Below are 25,052 nucleotides of genomic sequence, written 5' to 3' on the forward strand. Positions count from 1 at the left end.
ATCCAGGAGCGGGCTCATGCGCGGTTTGGAAAACGTGTGCTCTCTGGAGAGCCCCACGAGAGTTCAGACGCTGGGTATAATTTGTAACTCCATCCACCCGCGGCCAGCGAGCTGGGGCTCATATCACTTTTCCCTTTAGACGGTCAAACCACAGGTTCCCCTAAAAAAGGGAGGACAGGAGTCCAGCAAAGCAGTGATTTCTCCTCAGCTTAAAACACAGAGTGCATTAAAACCACATGTCACTGAGGGCTGGCCGGCCGGGCCCAGCACAGGTCAGGATGGGAGGCCCTGAGCCCACGGGGGTTTCTGCAGCATGCAGCCCCCGAAGACAGGACGAGCCTGTCCCCAGGAGTCACGGCAGCCCAGCCTGCCGTTCTGCAAGTGGCCGGGTCTGTGTGCCGCACACTGAACCCCTGCACCCTCGGCCGTGGCCCAGAGCCCGGGCTCCAGCCCAGAGGGCACTTGGTCATAGCCAGCAGTTCTTACCACCAGGCAATCAAGAAGTCACCACCTAAAGACACTGGGCAGCGGGCATGTTTGAAGCAGTATCTTCTGGAGTCCACGGGGCCTTTCAGTTCTAGACAACTTGTTATTTAAGTCTGGAAACACTTAAGAAAACTTGGGAAAGCCATTCTTTTCAAGTTTTAAAATTCAAATGAGCTACATGGTCGGGTGGCCGAAGAAATGAAACCTGTCTGTCCCGTGGTGGTGTCCGCGGGCGTGAGGCGTGGCGGGGCTGCCTGGGCCTTCTGTTGGCTGAAGGCTCCTCAGAGAGGTTTCATTGGCTGGGGTCGGCGAAGAGGGGGCCTTGTTAACGGCTGTCTCACTTTTGTCCTTCTCCTGCGTCCGAAATCAGCGCCGGGAATGAGCACCCGCCCTGGGTCCAGGCAGGTCAGCCCAGCGCCCCCTGGGTAGCCAGGAGGGGCCTCCGTGCAGACGGAACCTCATGATCGCTTCCACTGACTGTCCCCAGTTAGTGTCCAGGGCAGGATTAGAGGTGCTGAAATGTTTCCTTTTCTTCTTTTAACTTAATTTTGTATTAGTTGCAGGTGTACTGCTCAGCGGTTAGACAGCCGTACACTTTACAAGGTGCCCCCCCCCCCCCGCCTCCGTACTCCCAGCCCCCGCCTGGCTCTGCGCTACTTATTGCAACATCATTGACTCTGTTCCCTGGGCTCTATGACACCCCCTGACTCGCTTGTAACTACCAATTTGTAAAGACTTAAATGTAAGGCTCAAAACTATAAAAATCCTAGAAGAAAACATAGGCTGTAAAATCTCTGACGTTTCTCTCAGCGGTGTTTTTCTGTTGGAATGTATTGAAACTTTTCTGTTTTCTTTCCTCTTCTTTTTTTTTTTTTTACTAGTTTGTTGAGTCAGAGCTTCTTAAGGAGCCAAAGGAACAGAGTGCTTGACTTCAAGTTACGTTGTAGCAATTTTAAGGTGAAGGCATGAAGGTTGGACAGAGAGGGGTGGACTGCTGAGGGGAGGCGAGCTTTTGTCTAAGTGTTGGAGCCTCCTCTGGGGGGGGGGGAGTGGGGGAGCTTAGCATGGTTTTGTGATCCCCAGGACAGTTACCTACAGAGAAAAGGAGCCGCTGTGTTTACCCACAAAGGTGGTTTTCAGATTGAGGGGTCACCTGGACTCCGGCAGTGGGGCCAGGGTGTCACATGCTCTCCTGGGTTCCCAAGGGCTCCCTGACTCTGGACCAGCGATTTTGGTCTGATTTTATCAGTGGCTTCAAGATCCTGTCCCCTCCTGGTGTGTGGACTGGGCTCATGTGCTCAGACGGACGTCCCTGGAACTGCAGAGAGTCTGGCTGTGTCTGGCTGGACAGCAGCTTGTGTGTCCTCACTTCCCATGAAGCGAAGTCCCCGCTGCACCAGGATGAGCCAAGTCACCTCTCCTGAGCCGCTTCCTCGCTCATCAGGGGTGGAGGTGACCCAGCTCTTCTGACCACGCAGGCCTTCCCCTGGGTGACGCACAGCTGTGGCCCGAACCCGCCCTCTGTCCCGGAGCCCCGGTCAGCTGCGCGGTCTCCACGCTCTCGTGATTGCGCTGGCATCGTCCTGTCGCGTAACTGCGGCTCCTCTGCTTGTCCCTGCAGACGTGTCCAGGTGTGTGGCCGAGAGGAAGTACACCCAGGAGCAGGCCCGGAAGGAGTTCCAGCAGGTCTTCATCCCGGAGTGCGATGACGACGGCACCTACAGCCAGGTCACCACTGCCCCCGAGCCGCCGTGGGGGTGGGCGTCAGCGTGGGAGGGGCCGAGGCTCATTCCCGGGGGTCCGCCCCCTGCCCAGGCCACTTCCGGAGGATCCGCCCCCTGCCCAGGCTACTTCCGGGGGATCCACCCCCTGCCCGGGCTACTTCTGGGGGTCCGCCCCCTGCCCAGGCCACTTCCGGGGGACCCGCCCCCTGCCCAGGCCACTTCCGGGGGATCCGCCCCCTGCCCAGGCCACTTCCGGGGGACCCGCCCCCTGCCCAGGCCACTTCTGGGGGATCCACCCCCTGCCCGGGCTACTTCCGGGGGTCCGCCCCCTGCCCAGGCCACTTCCGGGGGGCCTGCCCCCTGCCCAGGCTACTTCCAGGAGTCAGTGGGTGCGAGTGTCCTCCCCGCACGGTTTCCACGTCCCGGCTCCACGGTCACCGTCATTGCTGCGGGTCGGAGTGGGACTGCTTCTTCGGTGAGGCTGTGGACCTGCTCCCTGGCTCCCTGCTGAGAACCTAGTCCTAGTTCACTCTGAGCCACAGCGGAGCGCACACTGGGACCATGTCACCTCCGTGCCCACTGAGAGCTCGGACCCGGGGCTGCGGCCCCTGGGGCCTCTGCCTGTCCTTGAACCCTGCTAGTCAGAGGCGGGGCCGGAAAGAGCCCCCTGCGTGCCAGCATCGGTCCTGTCATTTCTGTTGTTCCTCACCAAGGAAGAGGGAGTCCCAGAATTCAGTGCTAGCCGACAGCATTCGGTAGGGGAATCAGCACAGGGTCTGCGGTGAGCCCTCCGCGATCATGAGACTTCTCTCTGTGTTGCAACAATTGATTGACCTTTGAAAGCAAAGGGAGAGAGAGCCATGGAGCCGGATGGGAGCTACTGGGAATGTCCACTCCGGCCGGTGTGGCGGTTGTCCCGGGGCAGGACAGGTGCTGGGGGCCCCGGGTGGTGGTGGGGGGTGTTGGAAAGAACAGGCCGACAGCCCAGCACCATCTCCTGTCCTCGACTCTGCACCGGGCACACGGGAGACACTGAGCAAGTCTCTTGAAGCTGGGGCCTCAGTTTCCCCACTGGTAAGATTAGGGTCCGGGCTCCATCTCCAGGGTGATGAGGATTAGCTACTTAACCGTGCAGGGGACAGCACACGGTGGCGCTCAGGGAGCGCCCTGTGTCTAGACTCCTGTGTCAGGTCTCACGCTCCCTCACTGGGAGTGAGCACGGGCCCCAGAGGAGGGGAGTGGCCTTGTTCACAGGGAGGCCCCCGGTTCTGACCGCCGCATCCTGTGTCTCCAGGTCCAGTGTCACAGCTACACGGGATACTGCTGGTGTGTCACGCCCAACGGGAGGCCCATCAGCGGCACCGCCGTGGCCCACAAGACGCCCAGGTGCCCCGGTAGGTCTGATTAATTGATGGGTGACCCTTCCACCGACCTCAGCTGGCTGATTCTCTGGCTGTCTTCCTGGGGTTTGCTTATCATTCAGAGGAGATTCATCTGTGCTGGTCTTGTGAGGAGCAGTGGGGGGGAGCTTGTGTCATCGGACAAACCCCCAAATATTAGGAAACCCTAAAATACTAAAAAAATATTAGGACCACTTACCAACGGATGGTGGGGCTGTGAGCCAGGCCAGGTCGTGGGGATTCGAGACTCTTAGTTTTTAGAAATACCTTTAAGCATTGCAGTCAGCTGTGGAAAGGACCAAATATTTTCTTTGGGGGGGGGGAAGCAAAATTTCTGGTTTTGTATATATAGTTTTGCAAAGAAAAGAAGCAGCTCACTTTTCCTGGCTCCGTCTCAGACGAGCGGCTTGTCTGTGTCACTCTGCTGCCGTCAGAGGGCGCGGTGGGCGGAACGCAGGGCCACTGGTGGGAGAAGAACCCATGAAACCGGCTGTTTCCCATTAATATTTTACCAAAAACTTTATAAATGATTCAGGTCATTTTTATTTGAAAATGATCTGAAGCCTTGAGTCTTGATTGTTTGGAGAGACCAATCAGATCGTACGTTAAAAAATTTCACGGTCTACACATCCAGATTATATTTACTAAAACAGGCAAAATGTATCTTTATGGACGAATTATAAAGCACAAAACCTCTTCGTGATTTTATTTTATTTTTTTTGTAAATGATTGAATTGTTTGCATTGGAAGTTTCCTTTTAGACTTATCTTCTATTTGGAGGGCAGGCCTGCCATAATTAGAAGTTCTGTCCCCAGTTTGGACATTGGCAGCAGGAGCCACCACCAGGACAGACACCCCCCGCCCTGCCCCACCCCAGACCGACGATGTCGTAGTAACAGGAACATGAAACGTAATATTTCCAGTGACTGCTCCTCACTTGAAAGCTAGGGGGTGTGCATAACGTGGAATGAAAATACATTTACTTTTATAAACAGTTTTGTCATCCAAGACCTAAAAATTGCTGAAAAAATATTTTCAGTGAGCTAACATTGCACCTAATAACTCTTTTACAAACTCATGGAGTAAATGAAGAAAAGGAAAAAAAAAAAACCATACTTAGTCTGAAAGACATGTTCACCTGCTAACTTCCCCCATCCACGAAGCTGTCTGTCCAGTCCAGACCAACGGCCATTTCTGTGATTTTAGTGATACCGTTTGAAAAACTGACCAGTTCCCAAAGAATTGTCCTAGAAAACCATGTGCAAATTGGCCAAATTTCTTACATTTGCCAAATAATACTTTGCTTTTGGAATCACACCACTGTGCTGTGCATTCAGTTTCTTTTTGTATTTTTCTGAAGTTGGAAACGGGGAGGCAGAGAGACAGACTCCCACATGTGCCTGACCAGGATCCACCTGGCACGCCCACCAGGGTGTGATGCTCTGCCCTTCTGGGGCGTTGCTCTGTTGCAACCAGAGCCATTCTAGCGCCTGAGGCAGAGGCCACAGAGCCATCCTCAGCGCCCGGGCCATCTTTGCTCCAGTGGAGCCTTGGCTGCGGGAGGGGAAGAGAGAGACAGAGAGGAAGGAGAGGAGGAAGTGTGGAGAAGCAGATGGGTGCTTCTCCTGTGTGCCCTGGCCGGGAATCGAACCCGGGACTCCTGCACGCCAGGCCAACACTCTACCACTGAGCCAACCAGCCAGGGCCTCACATCTCTTCCCCAGGTATCAGTAACATTTTACTGTATAGAAATGCCCCATTTTTTTTTCACTGCCCCTCTGGATTCTTTTGGTCCAAGTGATGGGTGTGGGTGTGGGAAGGAAAAGTATTCTGTGCTTTTACTTAAAAGTCTGGCTCACAGGGTGGGAGGCTACTGGGAGGAGCCAGAGACGGTGGTTTCAGGTTCACGGTTGCCGTGCAGACCGGGCGGGTGCTCCTCGGAGCCTGTCCTGTGTGTGCACATGCACTCGTGCACCCCTGGGGCGTGGTTCTGTCACTGTGGTCTGCGTGGTGGCTTGGCCCGGGTCATCTGACACCTGTTGGTGCTAAAAAACTCCATACCGCCCTCAGACCTATGGAAAAATTCTGTGACTCCCCAAATTCAGGCAATTATTCAGCAAAAACGTGTGTGTGGAGAGCAGGTGCTGGCGTTAAGAGCTTCCATGAAACCTGTAGAATTGGTGGCGAACTGTCGGGAAAACTTTGAAGTGTAAGGGCGAGTCTTGGGAGGATGAGTGTGCAGTCACACACATGTGCACGGAGGACTCGTGACAGACTTTTGTGCAAGGTCACTTCACTTCGCCCCTGACGCGTGACATAGACGCCACCTCAGAAATGCCCCAGAGAAGCAGGGCGGTGCGACCCCCTCTGCAAGAGGCTGTGGTGAGTGACACTGTCATACTCGTCCGAGTTGTCTGACTGCAGAGGGTTCTGTGCCCGGCGCCCACAGCCATCACTGGTCAGTGTGCTGGTGCTCCCTGGGCTCGTGGGCGCCGTCCACTGTCCGTGCAGGGTGGGCGTGCATCACTGGTCAGTGCGCTGGTGCTCCCTGGGCTCGTGGGCGCCGTCCACCGTCCGTGCAGGGTGGGCGTGCATCACTGGTCAGTGCGCTGGTGCTCACTCGGGCCATGAGCGCCGTCCACCGTCCGTGCAGGGTGGGCGTGCATCACTGGTCAGTGCGCTGGTGCTTACTCGGGCCATGAGCGCCGTCCACCGTCCGTGCAGGGTGGGCGTGCATCACTGGTCAGTGCGCTGGTGCTCACTCGGGCCATGAGCGCCGTCCACCGTCCGTGCAGGGTGGGCGTGCATCACTGGTCAGTGCGCTGGTGCTCACTCGGGCCATGAGCGCCGTCCACCGTCCGTGCAGGGTGGGCGTGCATCACTGGTCAGTGCGCTGGTGCTTACTCGGGCCGTGAGCGCCGTCCACCGTCCGTGCAGGGTGGGCGGGCTTCCCTCCGGTTAATTGAACCTCTGTAAACGTCACCGTTCTGGAGTCTGTACCAAGCCTACCCTCTGAAAATCAGAAGAGACTGCAGATGTAGCCGTAAACAGTGACTGCCGCTTAGCGTGTGTACCTGTGTGTTAGTGGTGAGTACAGCACACAGACGCCCAGAGGCAGGCCGGCCCCTTGGAAGGGCACCGACACTGGCGTGTGGTCAGGGTCTCTGTGGATGAAGGGGAGCTCCGGCCTGAACCCCGACCCCCCACCTACTGCCTGCTCCCAGAAACACCTTCCAAAGGGCAGGATTTCCTCATTCACAATGAGTCACAAGGACGCAGTCGTAAGCCGTTTATCCAAACACCCACATTCCCATTGAGCCATGAGCATGATGAGATGATGAGATGATGAGATGACGTTCTCAGTCCCCCAGTGACCAGAGCTACGCTGGACTGGCCCTTGTGAGACACCCTCAGCTATTCCCCGGGGGGAGCTTTGAGAAGAAGCCCGTTTATTGCTCGTACGCCTGGAAATTCCACCGCACACCTGGGGCCACCCAGCGAGGTCGGGGGAGAGAGCGTGTGGGCCTGGATTCTGCTTTAGTAGGGGTGATGGGGGCGGGGGCGGCGAGGGCTTCACAGGCTCAGTTTTTATGGCTGAATTTAAAGCATTAAAAGCAGGAATTTAAAGCACAGGAAGAAAAAAATCCAAGTGGCCCAGATGGTCAGTTACTGAATCAGCCAAGATCTCTGTAAACAAAGAAGGTGGCCTGGCTTTATCTGGTGTGGAGGTTCACTCAGACAGACATCCTTGGAGTGGAAGCTTCTGGAACGGGGGTGCTGACAATCAAATGAGGCACTCGCCTCACGGAGAGGAAGAGCCCCGGCAGACGCACCTGCAGGCAGTCTGGGAGGGAAGGGGTTGGAGGTGTGGAGCAGGCGGCGTTTGGTAAGTGGGGAAATGCTCAAGGCCAGGGAAGGTGGGCTCCTCAGGGCTGGGGACATGCAGGCCACCCCGCCAGGGCCCCCCTGCTCTCCCACATAGTGGGGACACCCAGGCTGGGCCACGCTGGTGAGGACGTGGCTCAGAGCCACTCCAGGCTGCTGGGGCCACCATGCGAGCCCATCTTGTCCCACAAGGAGGAACAGGGCCCAGCTCACCAGGGGACGCGGGCACCAGGGGATGCGGGCACCAGGGGGCGTGAGCACCAGGGGACGGGTGCACCAGGGGACGCGGGCACCAGGGGACGGGTGCACCAGGGGACGCGGGCACCAGGGTATGGGTGCACCAGGGGACGCGTGCACCAGGGGGCGCGTGCACCAGGGGATGCGGGCACCAGGGGACATCTGCACCAGGGGATGCGGGCACCAGGGGACGGGTGCAGGAGCGTTTGGGCAGTGACCAGGTCCTGCGACAGGCGTCGTCGTCCCTGCATCGGGCTGGATAGGACACGTGGTTTGCTCGGTTCGCTCTGTGGAGAACTAAGCAGAAAGGAAGGGGCGCTCGGTGATAGGGGCAGGTGGCTCCAGGGGGGTCCTAGCAGAAGGACTGAATCACAGAACCGTGAGCCCACTTAAAATTCGCAGATGCACTCACCTCGCCCGTGAAGCCCCCTGGGTGGAGAGCCGCGCAGATGGGGGTAGTCACACAGCCAGGACGGCGGTGGCTGTGCAGAGGGCGGCGTGGCTGGCGTGTGTGGACGCGGTCCCTGCCCCGGAGGCCAGCCTGTGTCTGGCGGCTCACCGTGCCGTGTGTTGGTGCTGGCATGATTTAGGGATGAGGGCAACAGTTCACACATTTCAAAAGGTAAAGACGCAGTTCTATCAGCAGAGGTGACGCGCTGATGTCTGAGGCTGCGCACGGACCGACACCTTCCCTGAGGGTTCTGGCAGAGGGGAGGGCAGAGGCGGGTTGAGGCTGCACCTTGGCTGCAGGGGGTGGACGAGTGGGAAAGTGGTTTGGGGAGGGCCAGCGTGAAAGTCCGCCGGCAGTGAGGTCTAGCCCACGGAGAGAGCAGGCTAGGCGCCCAAGTGCACGTGTGGGTGACGTCGCTGACATCCGCGGGGCCCGTCCCGGTGTTGGGTGTCACGGCAGCCTGGGCGAAGGCGTTACCTCCTGTTCTGTAGGCGAGAATTCTTCCTGAGGCCTCTGTGCTCGAAGTGAGCGAGCCAGGACTTTAACTGTCACCCACAGTTCCCAGACACCATAATGTAAACCCTTGGGCCTTGAACCCTTGTATAGGTGGCAGCGAGTTAGGACGTGTGACCCTGGCCCTGAGACTGTGGCCAGCTGGCCGTTTTGTCCAGGCCCAGGAGGTGCTCTAAGGACGAGAAGTGATGACATGCTCCCTCACCCCCACGTGAGCTGTCCTTCAGTCTGAAAACCTCCACCCAGTTGAATAAACTCTAACTGAGGCAGCCCGCTTCCTGACCACCATCAGTCAGGAGATAATGAGTAATCAGCATGGACCTTTGATCTTTACACTAATGAGTGCTCTGCCTTGTCTTTCTGGGGCCACTGTCACTGCTGAATGGTGGGGCTCCCCTGTCAGTGCAGAGAGCGTCAGGGCAAGGAGATGTTGGGGTCACACCCAACCCCTTAGCCCTGTGGACACCTGCTTGCTAGTGTGGAATCACACACACACACACACACACACACACAGTGAGGGCTCTCTCAGGCCATCAGAATCTGTGCTAGTGAGCAGTAGTGTCTGGGTCCCGCTCGCCCAGTGCTCAGAGGAACCCCAGGCTTTACCTTCCCCCCAAGAAACTCACTCGCCCTGTGCTGGGATGGACTCACTCACGGGCAGCATGGCATGTTCAGCAGGCAAGGTGCTCATGGTCCAGGATGCCATGCAGGCACACACATCATGGGTCTGCCGTCACGGGCAGTGCCATGGGCACGTGGAGACAGGAGGATCTGGGGGGCCTCCTGGGGAGACGGTTCCCCACAAGCAGGGATAAGTTGGCTGGGCGGAGGAAGAGGGCCCTGTTTATCCCGAGGGTGGCCTGCGCCTCACTTTTCTCCAACATGCATTTGCTTCCAACTCTGCTGTGAAGGTAAGCAAGGATGTCACAGAGCTGTGGGTGGCACCCCGGGGAGGGGGTGTCCATGGCAACAAGGTCCTGCCAGGACAGGCACTTGGGACCAAACGCCTGCCCTCTGAGCTCCGTGCAGACGCAGCCCTGCTGCCTGTGGAGAGCGGGCGTTCTGAGCTCAGGCGGGGACGTGCGCCTTGCTGGCTGAGGCCCGCGGGGCGTGCGGGCTTTGTCCCCAGGTCCCCTCTTGCAGGGGGAGGTGGTACAGCGGTGAAGGGGGCGTGGGACCTTTGCGCCAGTCAGGGGCCAGTCAGCTGCCTCCTCCCGCTCACGGCTGGTTGGTTTTTCGTGGGGATTTTCTCTTTTTTTCTTCGTTTTTTAAAGACTTGCAGACCAGCGCTGCTGGGGGCCGGGAGAGCTTAGACACAAAGGACTTTTCTGCAGGAGGATTCCTGAAGCGGCCCTTTCTCTGTGGTTTGGGAATAGCTCCAGGGTTTTAATCTCATCTCCCTCTGTAACCCGTGCCCTGGCTGGGAGCTGATTCCTGGCAGGAGCACAAAGCCCGTTAAGATGCCGTAAGCTGAAGCTACGTGCAAGAATGCCTGCTGTTACAATAGCCGAGGCTCCGCGTGGAAGGCTCCGCCCGAGGCACGTGTCTGAAGTCCGCTGCAGACTCGGGGTGACAGAGAGGAGGGGGTCTGTCCCGCAGGCTGGGGGCTGAGGCCGCACGATGCGCCTGCCCCACGCTGGCGCCACTCCCCGTTCTAGACCGAGGTCAGGTGCAGGAAGACACGGCGGGAAGGGTGGGGAGCTTGCTCAGCAGAGCGCCACGCCGACGGCTCAGGGCACAGGGAGGACGTGGCCGTTTGTCTCGTTTTCTCCTCTGGCAGGTGTCACAGCCCAGCAGGGACCGGGCTGCGACGGACGCTGCCCATGGCTCTGAGGTGCCCGCAGTGGGCGCGGGGCGTCCGTGGTCCTGTCCAGGGGTTCGCTTCTCTCCTGTGCACCCCTCTGGTAAACGTGGGCTCTGGGAAGGCCCAGGGGTCAATGATGGAGCCAAGAGCCTGGCGGCAGAAGGTTATGGCAACTTCCCCGCGGACCCCGCATCTCCCCGAGAACCTCGCATCTCCCTGTGAACCCCACATCTCCCCGGGGACCCCGTGTTTCCCCGCGACGCCTCCCGATTTCTTGGCCTATGCTGGAAATGGTGGAAACTCCCTGTTTCTGGAAGTGTCCAAATTTTAACTTGACAAAGAGAAGCTTATTTATTTACTTATTTTTATTTTTTCGCGAATGCGTTTCCCTGGCGCTCAGCAAAGACCTGTGAGGCTGAGGAACGTGAACACAGCCAGAACAACTGACATTCCCGGACGCTGAGATTGGCCGCGGAGCTGCGGTCAACTCTGACCTCTCTCACGTGTTTCTTTATGGAAACCATCAGAAGGCAAACTGAAAGCTGTTTTGCTCACGTCAGGAACCTTGCAGATCAGAGGGACGTGCTTCGTTTTCCGCTCTGAGCGCTCCCTGCTTCCGGCTGAGAAGCCTCTTCCTGAGGGGAAGCTGTGACAATAGGTGTGTGGACGGCTGGTGGCCAGGAGAGGGACAGGGCAGGAGCCGCTTCTCTTCCGGACGATGAGAGCACGGTGAGAGGTCAGCTCTGGTGGCCCAGCTCCGGGGCCGTGGTCCCCCATTCACACTGTCCCTTTCCCCCGCTCTGGTCCCCACAGCCAGCCTGTCCCAGCCATCGCATGGACAGGGAGATGTTCTGACAGAGAGCACGTTCACGTGACGTTCGTCACTGTATGCAGTTATACTCGCTCTACTTTATCAGTTGCTGTTAATCTCATACTGAGCCCAATTTTGTAAGTTAAACTTTATTGTAAGTTTGTGGGTGTCGGGAAAACGTGTGTGTGTGTGTGTGTGTGTGTCTGTGGGTGGGTTGTCTGCACGCTAAGGATGACAGTGAGCATGTATTGAGGCCAGTGGTGACTGTTTGGTGAGAGTAGTCACCATTTGGACTGAGCTGGTCTCTGCCGCTGTTAGGTCATCAGTTCGGTTGGGGGTGGTCTTACCATCTTCCCGAGAGTTCCTGTAGCCCCTGCCGTGGGCAGCTGTCTCGCTGCCTACCCTAACCTCCGTACCACCTGCAGCTGCAGACGGGCACTCCCTCTGCATCCTGCTCGGATAGATGGGACTGAGGGGCGATACTTTTAGAGAAAAACAGAACACGCACCATCCTCTAACACAGACTGTGAGGGCCACTTTGGAAGCACTAAAGAAAGCTACTTTATATCCATGATGGGATACAAGTGTTACTTGATCAGTCACCAGAGGCTGTGGAGAATTCCCAGTAACAGTTGCAGCCGGTGGGAATTTCTGAAGGTGCTGGAAGGACACTGTGCTTGAAGAACTAAGCCCGGTGTTCAGTGAGGAGAACGCCAGGCCTGGTCAGGACGCTCACGGCGACCTCAGAGCCTGTCTGGGGTCTGTCTGCGGACCGCTGAGGACGTCCTCTGACAGCCACAGCGGGAGCCAGAGATTTCTACGCGGACGTGGACACAGAGTGTCTCCGAGGGGATGGCCGGGCGTGTCTGTGCCGAGACCCGGGTCGGCCACTGTTCCCGCTGTTTCTCTTTGTTTCTTCTTAATTTTGGCTCATTTGTGCATCATTCAACTACTTGATGAACAGTATTCCGGTGTTACTGCTTTTCCTTTTTGGGAAAAATGCTCATGGGAAAAAGAGCACTTTCTGGAGTCTGATACTTGCATTTTTATTACTGTGTTCTCGGTCGTTGTACTTTGTTACACATTTAACCTGGTGGCCAGTTCATAACTGAATTTATCGTTACTTCAGGAGTCTGTATGCTGTTCTTTCCCACACCTATTCCACCAGTGGCATTTCTCTCGCATTTTCTAATGTGTATTAAAGCTATAAAAGAAGTTAAGACGTCTTCAGGACGAGAGGAGCTGCTTCTTGGAATGGGCTGGGTGGTGCGGAACCAGGTCCACGGTGGTGCCAGTGAGGCTGTGGGGGCCTGAACAGACGCTGCACCCCGCGCTCGTGTAACAGAGGACACCCCACATCCACCACATGTGACGCCGCGGGTGGCGGCGACGCCCCACCCCACGCACCACGGGCAGTTCTGTACGCTGTGACTTCAGGAGCCACAGGGTTTTAAGTGTCTTACTGGGCCTCACCAGCACCGCCGTGGAGCTGGCTCCACACCAGACCAGCCCGTTCCGAGAAGCAGCTCCTCTCGTCCTGAGGACGGCGAGCCCCCCAGACTTGGGCGCTGGCCGGTGTGGACAGAAGGAAAGAGCGCAGCGTGGGGACCTCACAGGGTGGGTGGGTCCAGCCGGCCGGGGAGGCTGCACAGATGGCGTCGGAGCCACACGGCTCACGAGACAGGCCCAGAAGTCCTTTCTGGGGAGGACAAGGGGACCGGTGGTCAAGGACAGGGCATCTTGGGGCTTCTGCTCTGAGAGACCCAGTGCCGACCGGGTGCTCAGAGGGACAGCCCAGCGGTGCCTGTCTGCAGCCCTCTCTCCCTCTGGGCTGTGTCACGTCTGCCTTCTCTCTCTCTCTCTCTCTTTCTGAAGCAGAGCCTGAAGTGATGTGGTGAGCCTGCCCTTGGCCACGGGACTTCCAGAAAGGGATAAATCTCGGGCCAGGTCCTGCCATGCAGGAGCGACTGGCTGGAGCTCACAGGCGCTCCCGGCGGGGAGATGACCTCACTGCCCCGGGCCCTCCGCCTGTGGGCACAGCGCACAGCTCCCTGTCCTTGTTGGTGTCACAGCCTTCAGGACTGGTGAGCAGGGCTTGTCTCAGACCTCCAGCTCTATGCTCAGGCCCTGCCCGCTCCTCCGGGCGGCTTGGCTCCGTGCCTTGCTGAGCGGGACTGGACTTGAACCAAGCGCTCAGAGCTACACGACTCAGTAGCTCCTTACTCCTCCCTTAAACCACAGATGCTCCCCTCACATGGTGTTTCTGTGGTTTCCTCCACCAAAAAAGCAGGCCCTAATTGCTAAGAAGACTGCCCTTTAAAAACAGCACACAAGTGGGAGAGCCCTCACGAGCACAGGGCAGTCAGGGTCCTTGGGACCCGGGCTGGGGAGCAGCGTTGAGCAGAGTCCTCGCCTCTCAACAGAGGTCAGGTCTGACCGTCGAGCCAGCCAGCCCATGTGGGCGTGGCTTCCAAGACCCCTTGTTTCCAGGCCCCTTTCTGCCCCCACATCCTGGAATCCCAGCTGCTCCCGACTCCGGGGGTGCTCAGGACCCTGGTCTCCGGGAGCGTGGGAAGACACCAGGGGCGCTGTCTGGCTCCGGGCACGGGTCCTGGGTCACACTGCTGCTCGGTCATGTGGAGAGTGGTTTTAGCCGCGTCTGCGTCCTTGGGGGCGGGGGTGCCGGGCACAGAGTTTGGGGGCATCTTCTTGGGCAGAGGCTGTTGGAAGATGAAGCCGGTGCCCTGTGGGGGCCTCCTCTAATGTTTGAGTCACAGAGGGTCTGGTTTTAGATGATTTCTGACGTAGTACGGACAGGATGGAACTTCCTTTGTGTGGATGTGTTCACATAACACCCACTGAATTTAGAGAGGCTGGTGAAGATGCTGAGTGTTGGCTGACCCAGAGAGAACAGACATTTTCTAAGTGTCGTCTGAGGACCTGAGCCTCTAGTCAGTCTGCGCACCAGCCTTTGGACTTCCTGTCCTTACATCGTATCATATTACCTTAATTCAGAAGCTCTCTGGGGCGGGGGGCACATATAATGATTATTTAGAGTATTTACATTTAGCTCAGAATATTAAAGCCTACATAGTTATATTCAGGAATATTACCAGAGTATTATGATTTTAGCCCGAAGTAGGAAGCATTTCTTTTTGACTCAAGGCCGAAACACATGAGAAAAATAAACTGATGACTAAGAAAGCTAAGCTCTTGAGACGTCCAGATTTGTGAGGAGCGGGTGTGAGAGAGAGAAACGGGGTCAGTCCCGGAAGCTCTGTGCAGAGGCCACACAGGGAGGCCTGTTCTGTTACCCCGGGGACTCGTACCAGGAGCTAAAGCCTGGGTTTTGATGCCCAGAGACCTGCAGCACCTCACCAGTGGTGGCAGCTGCAGCTGGGGAGTCACCAGGGGCCTCGGCGGATGCCCACGGCAGACTATCACGGTCCTGTCTGTCCCCTGGCAAAACTAGTTCCCAAAGGCACATTCCGTCCTAATGCAACGTCACAGACATGGGGGGGGGGCGTGGGCGTGGGCGAGTCCCCGTCTCCCACCTGTGCGCGTGGGCGGGCGAGTCCCCCTCTCCCACCTGTGCGCGTGGGCGGGCGAGTCCCCGTCTCCCACCTGTGCGCGTGGGCGGGCGAGTCCCCGTCTCCCACCTGTGCGCGTGGGCGGGCGAGTCCCCGTCTCCCACCTGTGCGCGTGGGCGGGCGAGTCCCCGTCTCCCACCTGTGCGCGTGGGCGGGGGAGTCCCCCTCTCCCACCTGAGCGCGTGGGCGGGCGAGTCCCCGTCTCCCACCTGTGCGCGTGGGCGGGCGAGTCCCCCTCTCCCACCTGAGTGCGTGGGCGGGGGAGTCCCCGTCTCCCACCTGTGCGCGTGGGCGGGGGAGTCCCCCTCTCCCACCTGAGCGCATGGGCGGGCGAGTCCCCCTCTCCCACCTGTGCGCGTGGGCGGGCGAGTCCCCGTCTCCCACCTGTGCGCGTGGGCGGGCGAGTCCCCGTCTCCCACCTGTGCTGACCGAGAGGGGGCTCTAGGATTGGGCACGTTGTGTTCCTCTGAGTAAACCCGCGCTCCAAGTTTGGGCTGTGTACGAGGACGCGTCCCCGTACTGAGATTTCTGTCGGTGTTTTCTGTCGGTGTTTCTGTCGGTGGGTGGCAGCCTGGAGGTCAAGGTGATATCTTCTCTGCCCTTCAGGAATCCTTATCTATGAAGGCTTGTATGTGCCCTACTAAAGTGCTGTTATATGTCCAAGAAACGGGGCAAACATTCTCCAAATATCAAGTGCCTATTGTTACCATAAATTGTTACTATAAATGTCGGCCTGTATCTGAAGGTCACAATCCAGATTGGAGAAATAAACCATGAGTTTCGAGTTCCATTTCATGAGATGCCTTTGCTAACAAGGATGACCTAGCATTTGACCGTGGAAATTCTGAATGAACCCTGAATGGAATATTCTGAACCAAGTTGGCAGATGTGTTCTGAAGTAATTTTGAACAGATTTTTTTCTTTTTAATTTCTTTGAGTATGTGTAATTAGGATGAGGAAAACATAAATGTTGGTGCCTATAGCAGTTCAACCTATGGGGAGGGAAGAACAGGCCTCCTGTCCGTCACATGGATCTCAGCATCCTGTGAGCCCTACCAGAGCCTGTCTGACCCCCACGGGCCTCAGTCTGTTTCCCGTCCTCTGTGAGAGGCGGTCCCACAGCTTTCTTTACTGTCAGTTGGGATCCAGCTGGGACCAGGCTTTTACTTATCTTTAGTTGCATAATTTTTATTAAAAAAATTTTTTTTAATTTAATTCATTTTGGTCACTGGCCAGTTGGCTCAGTGGTAGAGTGCTGACCCAGTGGGTGGATGTCTTCAATCCCCCAGTCAGGGCACACAGGAGAAACACCCATTTATTTCTCTACCCTTCCCCCTCTCCTTTCTCTCTCTCTTTCTTCCCCTCCTGCAGCCATGGCTTGATGGCTAGTTGGCCCCGGGCACTGAGGATGGCTTCATGGCCTCCACTTCAGGTGATAAAATAGCTTGGTTGCTGAGCAATGGAGCAACGCTGCAGATGGGCAGAACACCCCCCCTCCCCCAGAGGACTTGCCGGTTGGATCTCGGTTGGGGCACATGCGGGAGTCTGTCTCTGACTCCCCATCCTCTCACTGAATAAAAAGAAAAAAAATTCATTTTGGCCCTGGCCTAGTGGCTCAGTGGATAGAACGTCATTCTGGTGCACTGAAGTTGTGGGTTCGCTCCCTGGTCAAGGCACGTACGAGAGGTAACCAAGGAACACACAACTAAATGGAACAATTAAGTGGAACAATGAGTTCATGCTTCTCTCTCTGTCTCTCTCTCTCTCTCTCAAATCATTGGAAAAATTAAAAAAATTTTACTACCCCGACATGGTGATGTGCCACTAGGAAGGCTATTATGACACCCTTTTTTCTGACAGAGAAACTGGGGTGTTCTGCAGAGAGGGTCTCACATCCGTGGGCACTGAGACGGCACCAGAGGAGGAGCCGACGTTAGGTTTCCTGCTTTAGGACCCGTGATGTCAGACAACCGTGCCTGCTCGGCCCGCTGGGCAGCTTGCATATTTGACCAGAAAGTGACAGAGCACTGTGGGCCCATCCAAAGGGGCATCAAACACTTTCTGGGACAACGATGACCGTTTGAGAGCCAGAGAATAACCTCAGCCCCTCTTTTCCCTTCCAGGCTCCATAAATGAGAAGATACCTCAGCGGGAAGGCACAGGAAAAACAGGTAGCTATCTGGAAGTGGACTTCCGCCACGCTGCGTTCTGCCCGATCCAACCCCGGCCTTCCAGTGCCTCCTCCACGTAGAGTCTGAGGTGGACTCGTGATGCTCACGAGAGCCGAACAGGGTGTTCCGTATTCATCCGTTCCACACGCGTGGGGTCAGGCTGCAGGGTGGCCCGGTGCCTGCGGTGCTGGGCGTGTGCCCTGCCCACGTGTGCCCCAGGTCGGGGCTCCTCTGCCTGGGCTTGTGGCGGGACCACCTACAGGTGTCCTTAGGTGCCCTTCCTGAGGGCACCTGCGGAGAGGACCCGGTGGGGGTTTTGGCTGTGACACAGCAGGGGTCGAGGGCCACAGGGGACTCGCACCTCTTCCCCAGAAGCAGCTGTGACGGTCACAGCCTCTGGACCGGTCCTGACAGAGCCAGGTGGCACCGTCAGCCCCTCCCTCTTGAAACCGCCCCGTGACGTCCCTTCTGCTTTGTGGGCTGATACCTCACAGCCCCTGTCAAGTCAGGGCCTATTTTCAAGATGAAATAATAGCGATGTTCCAGCACCAGAGTCCCGGGCACTGTTCTTGCCGAAGTAGGCTATATATTATATACGAACCGGCGATAAAAGGGGAAAGTGACCCAGCGCCACCCGGGCTTGAGTTTTGCTCAGCCCACTTTCCTGCTGCGGGTGTCGAGGCTCCCGGGGGCACCTGGCAGGGTCATGCTGTCTCTGTGTGTTCCTGGGATGGAGACACAGGCTGACACGGGACGAATGCCAGCCTGGTGCAAGGACCCAGGGAGGGAGAGGGGAGCAGTCGATGGGTAGCTTTGTAAAAGGGGGCACGCTGAGTGGACTGGGTGTGGATGTGAGGCAGGTGCAGTGTGGGACAGAACCCCACAGCTGGGAGCACTGCCGTTTGCTAGATGGGGGACAGTGCCGGGCGGCATGGCCAGAGCACTGGCTTGGGAGCCGGTGTGCGTTTGGAAAAGGAGGAGATGACACTGAACAAGGACGAGACCGGATGGTTTGGGAGGAACCCGTAAGCTCTGGGCCGGGGACAGTCACACTGTTTAGGGAAGAGGAAGATGACAACGTTCAAAGTAGAAAAGTTATCAAGTGCTGGAAGGGGGGTGGGGGGTCAGAAGGAAACACCCCCCAGACGCATTCCCTGATCCTGCCCGTCACGATGCGTGATGAGCCCACGGAGGAAAGAGACTCTGGCCTTGGTCTGTGGCTCAGAAACGAATCTCAGGAAAGAGCCCTGGCTTTCTCCTGAAGCCCTTTGGTCTGCAGACGCGGAGAAGAAACACCTAAACTGAAGCAACAAAGCCGCTTGTAGACAAAAGCGAGCTGTTCAACAAACTCCACGCGAGAAGCTGGAACACAGACGGCTCCCCAGGTTTTGTGGTTCCTCCCAGAGGGAGGCCGAGGTCTCGGGTGCAGTGGGCGAGTCAGGTTGGAGCAGAGCATGGACCAGGATGGGTGGTGGCCCAGGAGAGTCCTGCTGACGGAAGGGGTGGCCCAGGCAGACAGTGGGAGGGCCCCCGGGGTTGCGGGCAGGGGGCGGGACAGGCCTGGACCCACGTCACCGTCCTCTGGGTGGCACTCCCCACTGGGCATGGTTAGTTAACCTGTGAGCTTCCAGAGTGACAGGGACCCAGTGACTGGGGAACAGGCTGCTGGCCTCTGCGGAGACGCATCGCCCTAATCATGCACTTAATCGCCCTCGTGCCAGAAGACCTTGCAGTAGGCTCAGACTTCTCCTCAGCATCTTCCTCCACGACTTTAAACTACAACTGAAGTGCACACCCCACTTCTTTTTTATTTTCTTGGAAGATTACAAACTACTCAATAGCAAAATGCTGAGTTGGTTACTATTCAATGTTAGGTCTGACTAGTTCAAATACACGTTACATTTTGCTGGTATTCTAGCAAAGAGTAAACTGTTTTCAAGAGATTGCTCAATGCTGAAGATTTTTTGAAAGCTTCTTTTTGATTTTTCCTCAAAAAGGACTTATGGGAAGCTCTGTTTGTGTTTCCCTGTGATGGGAAAGTCACAGGGCATGTCAACTAGAGAAGCCGGTGGCGGGCCCTTATCCCCACCCCTTTGTGTCCTGAAATGACAATGTAGTGGAGGCTCACACGCGAGGAAGCTCGAGGGGAAGACCTGGGGCTGACAGAATGCCTTGTGACGGCGTCCCCGGGCCCACGTGTCCTGAGCAGGACACGGAAGTTCATGCGCCATGGCATCCTGCTATGGCTCAGCACTGGCACCCTCAGACTTGATCAGGGCGACCCCGGGTGTTTCTAAACTGAGTCAAGATGACCCACTGGGAATAGTGTTGGCAGTGAGATGACCCCAAGCTCTCTGCTAACCCCTCCCTTTGCTCCCTTCTCTCAGCCCCGTCACGCCCCCGCCCGTGCTCGCCCCCCACCCATGCTCGCCCCCCACCCATGCTCGCCCCCCACCCATGCCCCTCACCAGTGTCCTGCTGCTGCAGAGGTGGACAGAGGGGCCTCAGGTGCGCAGAGACGCACGGGGCAGCCGTTCCACTCAGGACTGCTCCGTCCCTGCCCTTCCCGTCCGGACACAGGCACAGCCAGGGCGTCCCCCCACCCGCGCGGCCCCTGCCCCTCTGCCCCGCAGCCTGTGGCCTCCAAGCCCGCTGACCCCTCAGGCTGAGTCTTGCTCAGTGCGGGTTCCGGGCTCACACGCGGCTCACCTCTTCCTCCCCACCCTCTCGGCCCGTGCCCACGCGGGCTCAGGGTGGGAACCGCGCTCGGCCCTCCCCCGCGGGGCTGCGGTCGGCGCGACGCCTGGCGCATGCGCAGTCTGCTGAGCGGGCAGCCTGGGCGTCCCCCCCACGCGTGTCCTGGGGGGAGGTGTGTGCGTTAACCTGTGGGCTGTTGGCACACCGTAGCCTCACCCGCACGCACACTTACTTAACTTACTCTCGTGATTGTAGTCTCCTTGCAAATGTTTTCCGTTCTGAATTCAGATGATGCCGCAGCCCCGGCACTGGACACCCAGCCTCAAGGGGACGAAGAAGGTGAGCTGGGGGCGGGGCGTCCTGGGGGAGGGCTGATGGGGGCGGGGCGTCCTGGGGGCCTCCGTGGGTGGTGGGGGGGGCGACGGGCCAGGCCCAGCTTGAGAGCCCTTACTCTCCCGCGGGCTCTCCTGTAGCAGAACACAGGGTGTCTTTTTAATCAAAATCTGTGGACTGAACTTGTACAGTTTGGATCATATCAAGTAGATATTTCAAAAAGAGCGTGATGGTGTGTGCTGCTGTTCCTGTTCACGCCTCACACCCCTCACGTCAAGTTCTCCGCCACGCGGGGCCGAGACCGCTGGGTACAGCTGCAGGAGGCGTCTCCCGGGTCCACTGAATGTGTAGTCTCCTCTCGGGCGGGGAGTGGAGTGGGGGCGGGGAGCTTTCCTATTCTTAGCTTTTTATGTATCAGGAATTTGCCGACGTAGTGCAGATTGTTGGATCAAAGGTGTCAGGGTTTGGACACCCAGTCTAAGGACCGCACATCATAAATAAATCTGAGATGGACAGGCGCAGCCTCACTGTGCTCTGCAAACAACAAGAGCAGCCAGCGCTGTTGGCTTGGCCCTCAGTGTGGCACGTGGGCACCTGCTACACTGCTCACGGGTCCTCCACGCCCCTTCCCAGGGGAGAGCGCTGAGGGGCTCGTCGGAGGTCATGGCCACCACCCAAGGGGGCTGGACCCGGCTTGGCTGCTGCCCTGAGGTTCTCCGGCGCACGGTGTGACCGGCCCACTCTGTAAATGCACAGTTATATTTGTTAAACACTATTCCTAAGGAGATGTGTTTCTGAAGTGTTTTATGCAGAAATGACCTCTTCCATGTTGCACTTTGCATTGAATCTTTGAACTGAGTGAAAACCCTGTAGGTTGCATGAATGTCCATCTCGACCACACAGGGGGGGTCTTTGGACATTGGGGCTTTTGGTAAAACCCACTTCCATCACATAGTGCCTGTCTGGACTCGAGTAACTTATGCATTTAGCTGAAGAAAGAAAAAGAATAGGCTAAACATTTAAAAATGTGTATTATTTCTCACCTCATGCACAGTTATTTTAACTACTTTTTTTTTTAAATGCACACTGTGTGTTTATTTTCTGTGTTGTTGTGTTTGGCTCTGAGACCTGCCTGCTGAGAGCTTTGAGAGACTCGGCACTTTCACGACGAATGAAAAATAGTTACCATTTTATTCTGCTTTGTTAGATATTGCATCACGTTACCCTACGCTGTGGACGGAACAGGTTAAAAGTCGGCAGAACAAAACCAACAAGAATTCAGGTAAGGGGCCGCCCGCCCTGGTTTTGTTTTCTTGATGTGGAGTGTGGATGCTCTTTCTTCCTTGGTCACCGATGAGCCGTGCAAGTGCTAATTGTCAGGGGAACTATAGTTTTAGATAAAAATGGACATATTGGACAGTAAGTAGTTGTTTCGCCCTAATTTCAAAGATGTCAAAACACTCGACTGATTTAGTTCAAAAGCGTCAAAACTGTGTGTTGGTTTGCTCCGAAACCCATCTGTGTGACAGAACTTGACCTTTTAAACCGACTGTTTGGACGTTGGGCAGACGGGTCCCGGGCGGCTGTGCACCTGGTTAGTGACGCGCGTGGTCTCAGGAGACCTGGTTCTGTCCGCGGCCTCCGTTAGGCTCTCTGTGGATTGTGTGCGTGCTCCCTCAGGCCTTTCTCCTGCAGTGTCCCCCAAATTCTCATCGAAAGCCATTCCAGGTCTAACACATCCACAACCTGGACTTTCTACAGTCGGCCTCATGCGGAAATAGCGCCAACACTCGCACAGGCAGCCTTAGCGTCAGGACCTGGTTACCGGCGGTTACCTGTTTTCCTCCGAAGTGCGTTTCTTAACACCCATTTACCTCGGGTGTCCAGAAGTCTCATCAAGGTTTGGGGAGCAAAGAGCAGTCTGATCTCTGTCCCCCTCCATGCCCCCTCCGGGAGCCCCCGAGAGAACGCTGAGAGTCTGGAGCATCAGCCGCTACCTCAGAGCCCTGGCAGCCTCCCCCCGTCTGGAGCACTAGCCGCTACCTCAGAGCCCCGGCAGCCTCCCCGGGGTGGGGTGTCCGCTGACTCGCACCCGCAGGCCGCGTGGAAAGCGGCCCATGACGGGGCAGGAGGGCGGGGGGGGGCAGGCTGGCGTGTCCCCCTCGTGTGGTCTCTGCCCGTGACACCCTGGTCACTGCCTCTGACCCAAGCTGTGTCTTCCCCGCCCGGCTTTCTCCTGCTGCTGTGCAGGGCGGTCCTGCGTCCTTCTGGGCCACTCGCTGCTCCTGTGGGGCCGGGTTCAGGAAGGAGACACTCCAAAGATTCGATTCTCAGAGACGCGGGTACAGATGGCAGGAGAATTTAAAGCGTACCTCTGGGACGGGCTGCTCATTCCCCGAAGTGATTGTCGTGGTAGGTCTCCCTCCACCCTGAAGACTCGGCCTGTGCATCTTTTACGCTCTGTGGAAGCTGACTTGGTTTGGTTCAGTCTTGTCACCATTTTCACAGAAAGCAATTCCTAAACTAAATTTGAGAAACAAATCTAATATTATTGTGGATAAGGTTGGTGGGCACAGGCGTCTTTAAGAAGGCGATTGTATGCGTCAGTAGGAAGCCATGTTGTGTTTGGATAGCGAGTTCCACGTCCTCTCGTGAAACAAGGACACAGTTTGTTTCAGCATCACTTGCTGTTACCAGATTTTCAGGCCTGACGTGATCTGTCCGTCGTAGTTAACCAGTGAGAACAGTGCGGGGTTTACGTAAGTGGGACCGACCATCCTGATTCAGGAAGTCCAGCTCACAGAAATTACCTGGCACCATCATTTGATTCAGTCAGCCCAAATGAGCGGAGCACAAAGAAGATGACCGTGAGTGGCTTTGTGGACACGGGGCATGGAGTGACCGGTTGTGCTTTGTGGACACGGGGCATGGAGTGACCGACTGTGCTTTGTGGACACGGGGCATGGAGTGACCGGTTGTGCTTTGTGGACACGGGGCATGGAGTGACCGGTTGTGCTTTGTGGACACGGGGCATGGAGTGACCGGTTGTGCTTTGTGGACACGGGGCATGGAGTGAGCGATTGTGCTTTTTGGACACGGGCATGGAGTGAGCGATTGTGCTTTGTGGACACGGGGCATGGAGTGACCGATTGTGTTTTGTGGACACGGGGCATGGAGTGATCAGTTGTGCTTTGTGGACACGGGGCATGGAGTGAGCGATTGTGCTTTGTGGACACGGGCATGGAGTGACCGGCTGTGCTTTGTGGACACGGGCATGGAGTGACCGGCTGTGCTTTGTGGACACGGGGCATGGAGTGACCGGCTGTGCTTTGTGGACACGGGCATGGAGTGACCGGCTGTGCTTTGTGGACACAGGGCATGGAGTGACCGGTTGTGCCTGAGCACTGCTGTTCTTCCTGAGGGCCCAAGAAGAGCTGAACACAGTGTGTTGTTTCAGGATGTTAAAAACAGGATTGAATGGACTAAGTTGACAGTGAAGAATGGCAAACAGTCACAGGGTTGACACAATGACCGCGGCAGTCTTTAAGATTTCAGATGTCAGAAGAGATTCTTCTGTATTTAATTTTTATTTTTAAAAGATACTTTTACTAATAATCTTCTTTGGTAGATGTAGACACAGCATAAACAATTTGACTTGTTTGTTTTGCTGTATTTTTAAAGTACCTTGCGTGTCAGTTGTCCCTCGGTGCCCAACGGGATTATTTTCAGAACCTCCCAACCCCCACCCCTCAGAAGCCCCTTATGTAAATGGGGGTTCCACGGTCGGCCATCCCGTCCGCGATCCCAGCCGAGGCTCAGATATGGTCTTCAGCCTGTGGCTGGCAGGGTCCTGGGTGGAAACCCTCAGGTGTGGAGGCTGCGGTCCTCTTCCATGAACACTTACAGCAGAGGCCCAACAGAGACTGCACTGCTTTCTCTGCTGTTTATTAATTAATTAATTAATAATTTTTCTGAAGTTAGAAGCGAGAGGCAGAGAGACAGACTCCTGCATGTGCCCAACCAGGGTCCACTCGGCGTGCCCACCAGGAGTGGTGCTCTGCCCATCTGGGCATTGCTGCATTGTGGCCATAGCCATTCTAGTGCCTGAGGCAGAGGCCAGGGAGCCATCCTCAGCACCCGGGCCAACTTTGCTCCAGTGGAGCCTTGGCTGCAGGAGGGGAAGAGAGAGACAGAGAGAAAGGAGAGGGGGAAGGGTGGAGAAGCAGATGGGCGCTTCGCCTGTGTGCCCTGGCCGGGAATCGAACCCGGGACTTCCACAGGCTGGGCTGATGCTCTACCACTGAGCCAACCGGCCAGGGCCTGTGCAGTTTCTTTATGTCAACTAAAAGTACGCTTTTCTCCATGAATTTATTCCAAAATATATACTATTACCTATCGTGCCAAGCACATGGGACATGATCGCCATGCGTGATGAGTCCACAGGGGGTGTGGATGTGGAGAAATATGTTTTGGGCATTTAGTGACAGTAGATTTTTAGAAGGGACCATTCTGACAAAGGAAAACAAAGTACCCTAGTCTATGAAATTCTACACATAGTAGGAGCTAAAATAATAAACGTTCATCCATTAAATTAATAAAGAGTGTTACCACCATAGGTTCCACGGGCTCTTTGATGGTATTGTTGCTTTTTTCCCCCTAAAACAAACTGAATGAAACAAAGAAACAAACAAGACCTTGTAGACAAATCACGAGATATAAGCACCTCTACAGTTTGAATGCTGGATTTTTATTAACTGAAATTCAATGTAAATATAAATGAAATCTTCTCTTGTTGGTTCATGAAGAGAAGAGCATCACATTTTATTATGCGACTCCACATATATTGGATAAATGAGTAAAATCTGAAATCGTGTAAGTGTGCGTAACTCAATTTTTCCTATCAATCTAATTAAGAGTGTCAATTTATTTCCTAACACTCTTGAATCATCA

The 25,052-nt window shown here is 56.2% G+C and overlaps 1 protein-coding gene across 2 annotated transcripts in view; it reads left to right on the forward strand.

Annotated features, from left to right (window-relative positions):
* The window catches only part of SMOC2 (SPARC related modular calcium binding 2), a 159,282-nt gene that overhangs the window by 63,460 nt on the left and 70,770 nt on the right, over positions 1 to 25,052 (forward strand). The window contains exons 3-7 of one of the 2 annotated variants that reach the window (XM_066247721.1): positions 2,108 to 2,214; positions 3,505 to 3,604; positions 17,025 to 17,072; positions 20,025 to 20,108; positions 21,310 to 21,384. In XM_066247721.1, coding sequence (XP_066103818.1) covers positions 2,108 to 2,214; positions 3,505 to 3,604; positions 17,025 to 17,072; positions 20,025 to 20,108; positions 21,310 to 21,384 — 414 coding nt within the window. The remainder of the gene's footprint in view (positions 1 to 2,107; positions 2,215 to 3,504; positions 3,605 to 17,024; positions 17,073 to 20,024; positions 20,109 to 21,309; positions 21,385 to 25,052) is intronic. The other variant, XM_066247722.1, reaches the window with a different exon arrangement.

This window comes from Saccopteryx bilineata, chromosome 12 (genome assembly GCF_036850765.1).
Source record: "Saccopteryx bilineata isolate mSacBil1 chromosome 12, mSacBil1_pri_phased_curated, whole genome shotgun sequence".
NCBI lineage: Eukaryota > Metazoa > Chordata > Mammalia > Chiroptera > Emballonuridae > Saccopteryx > Saccopteryx bilineata.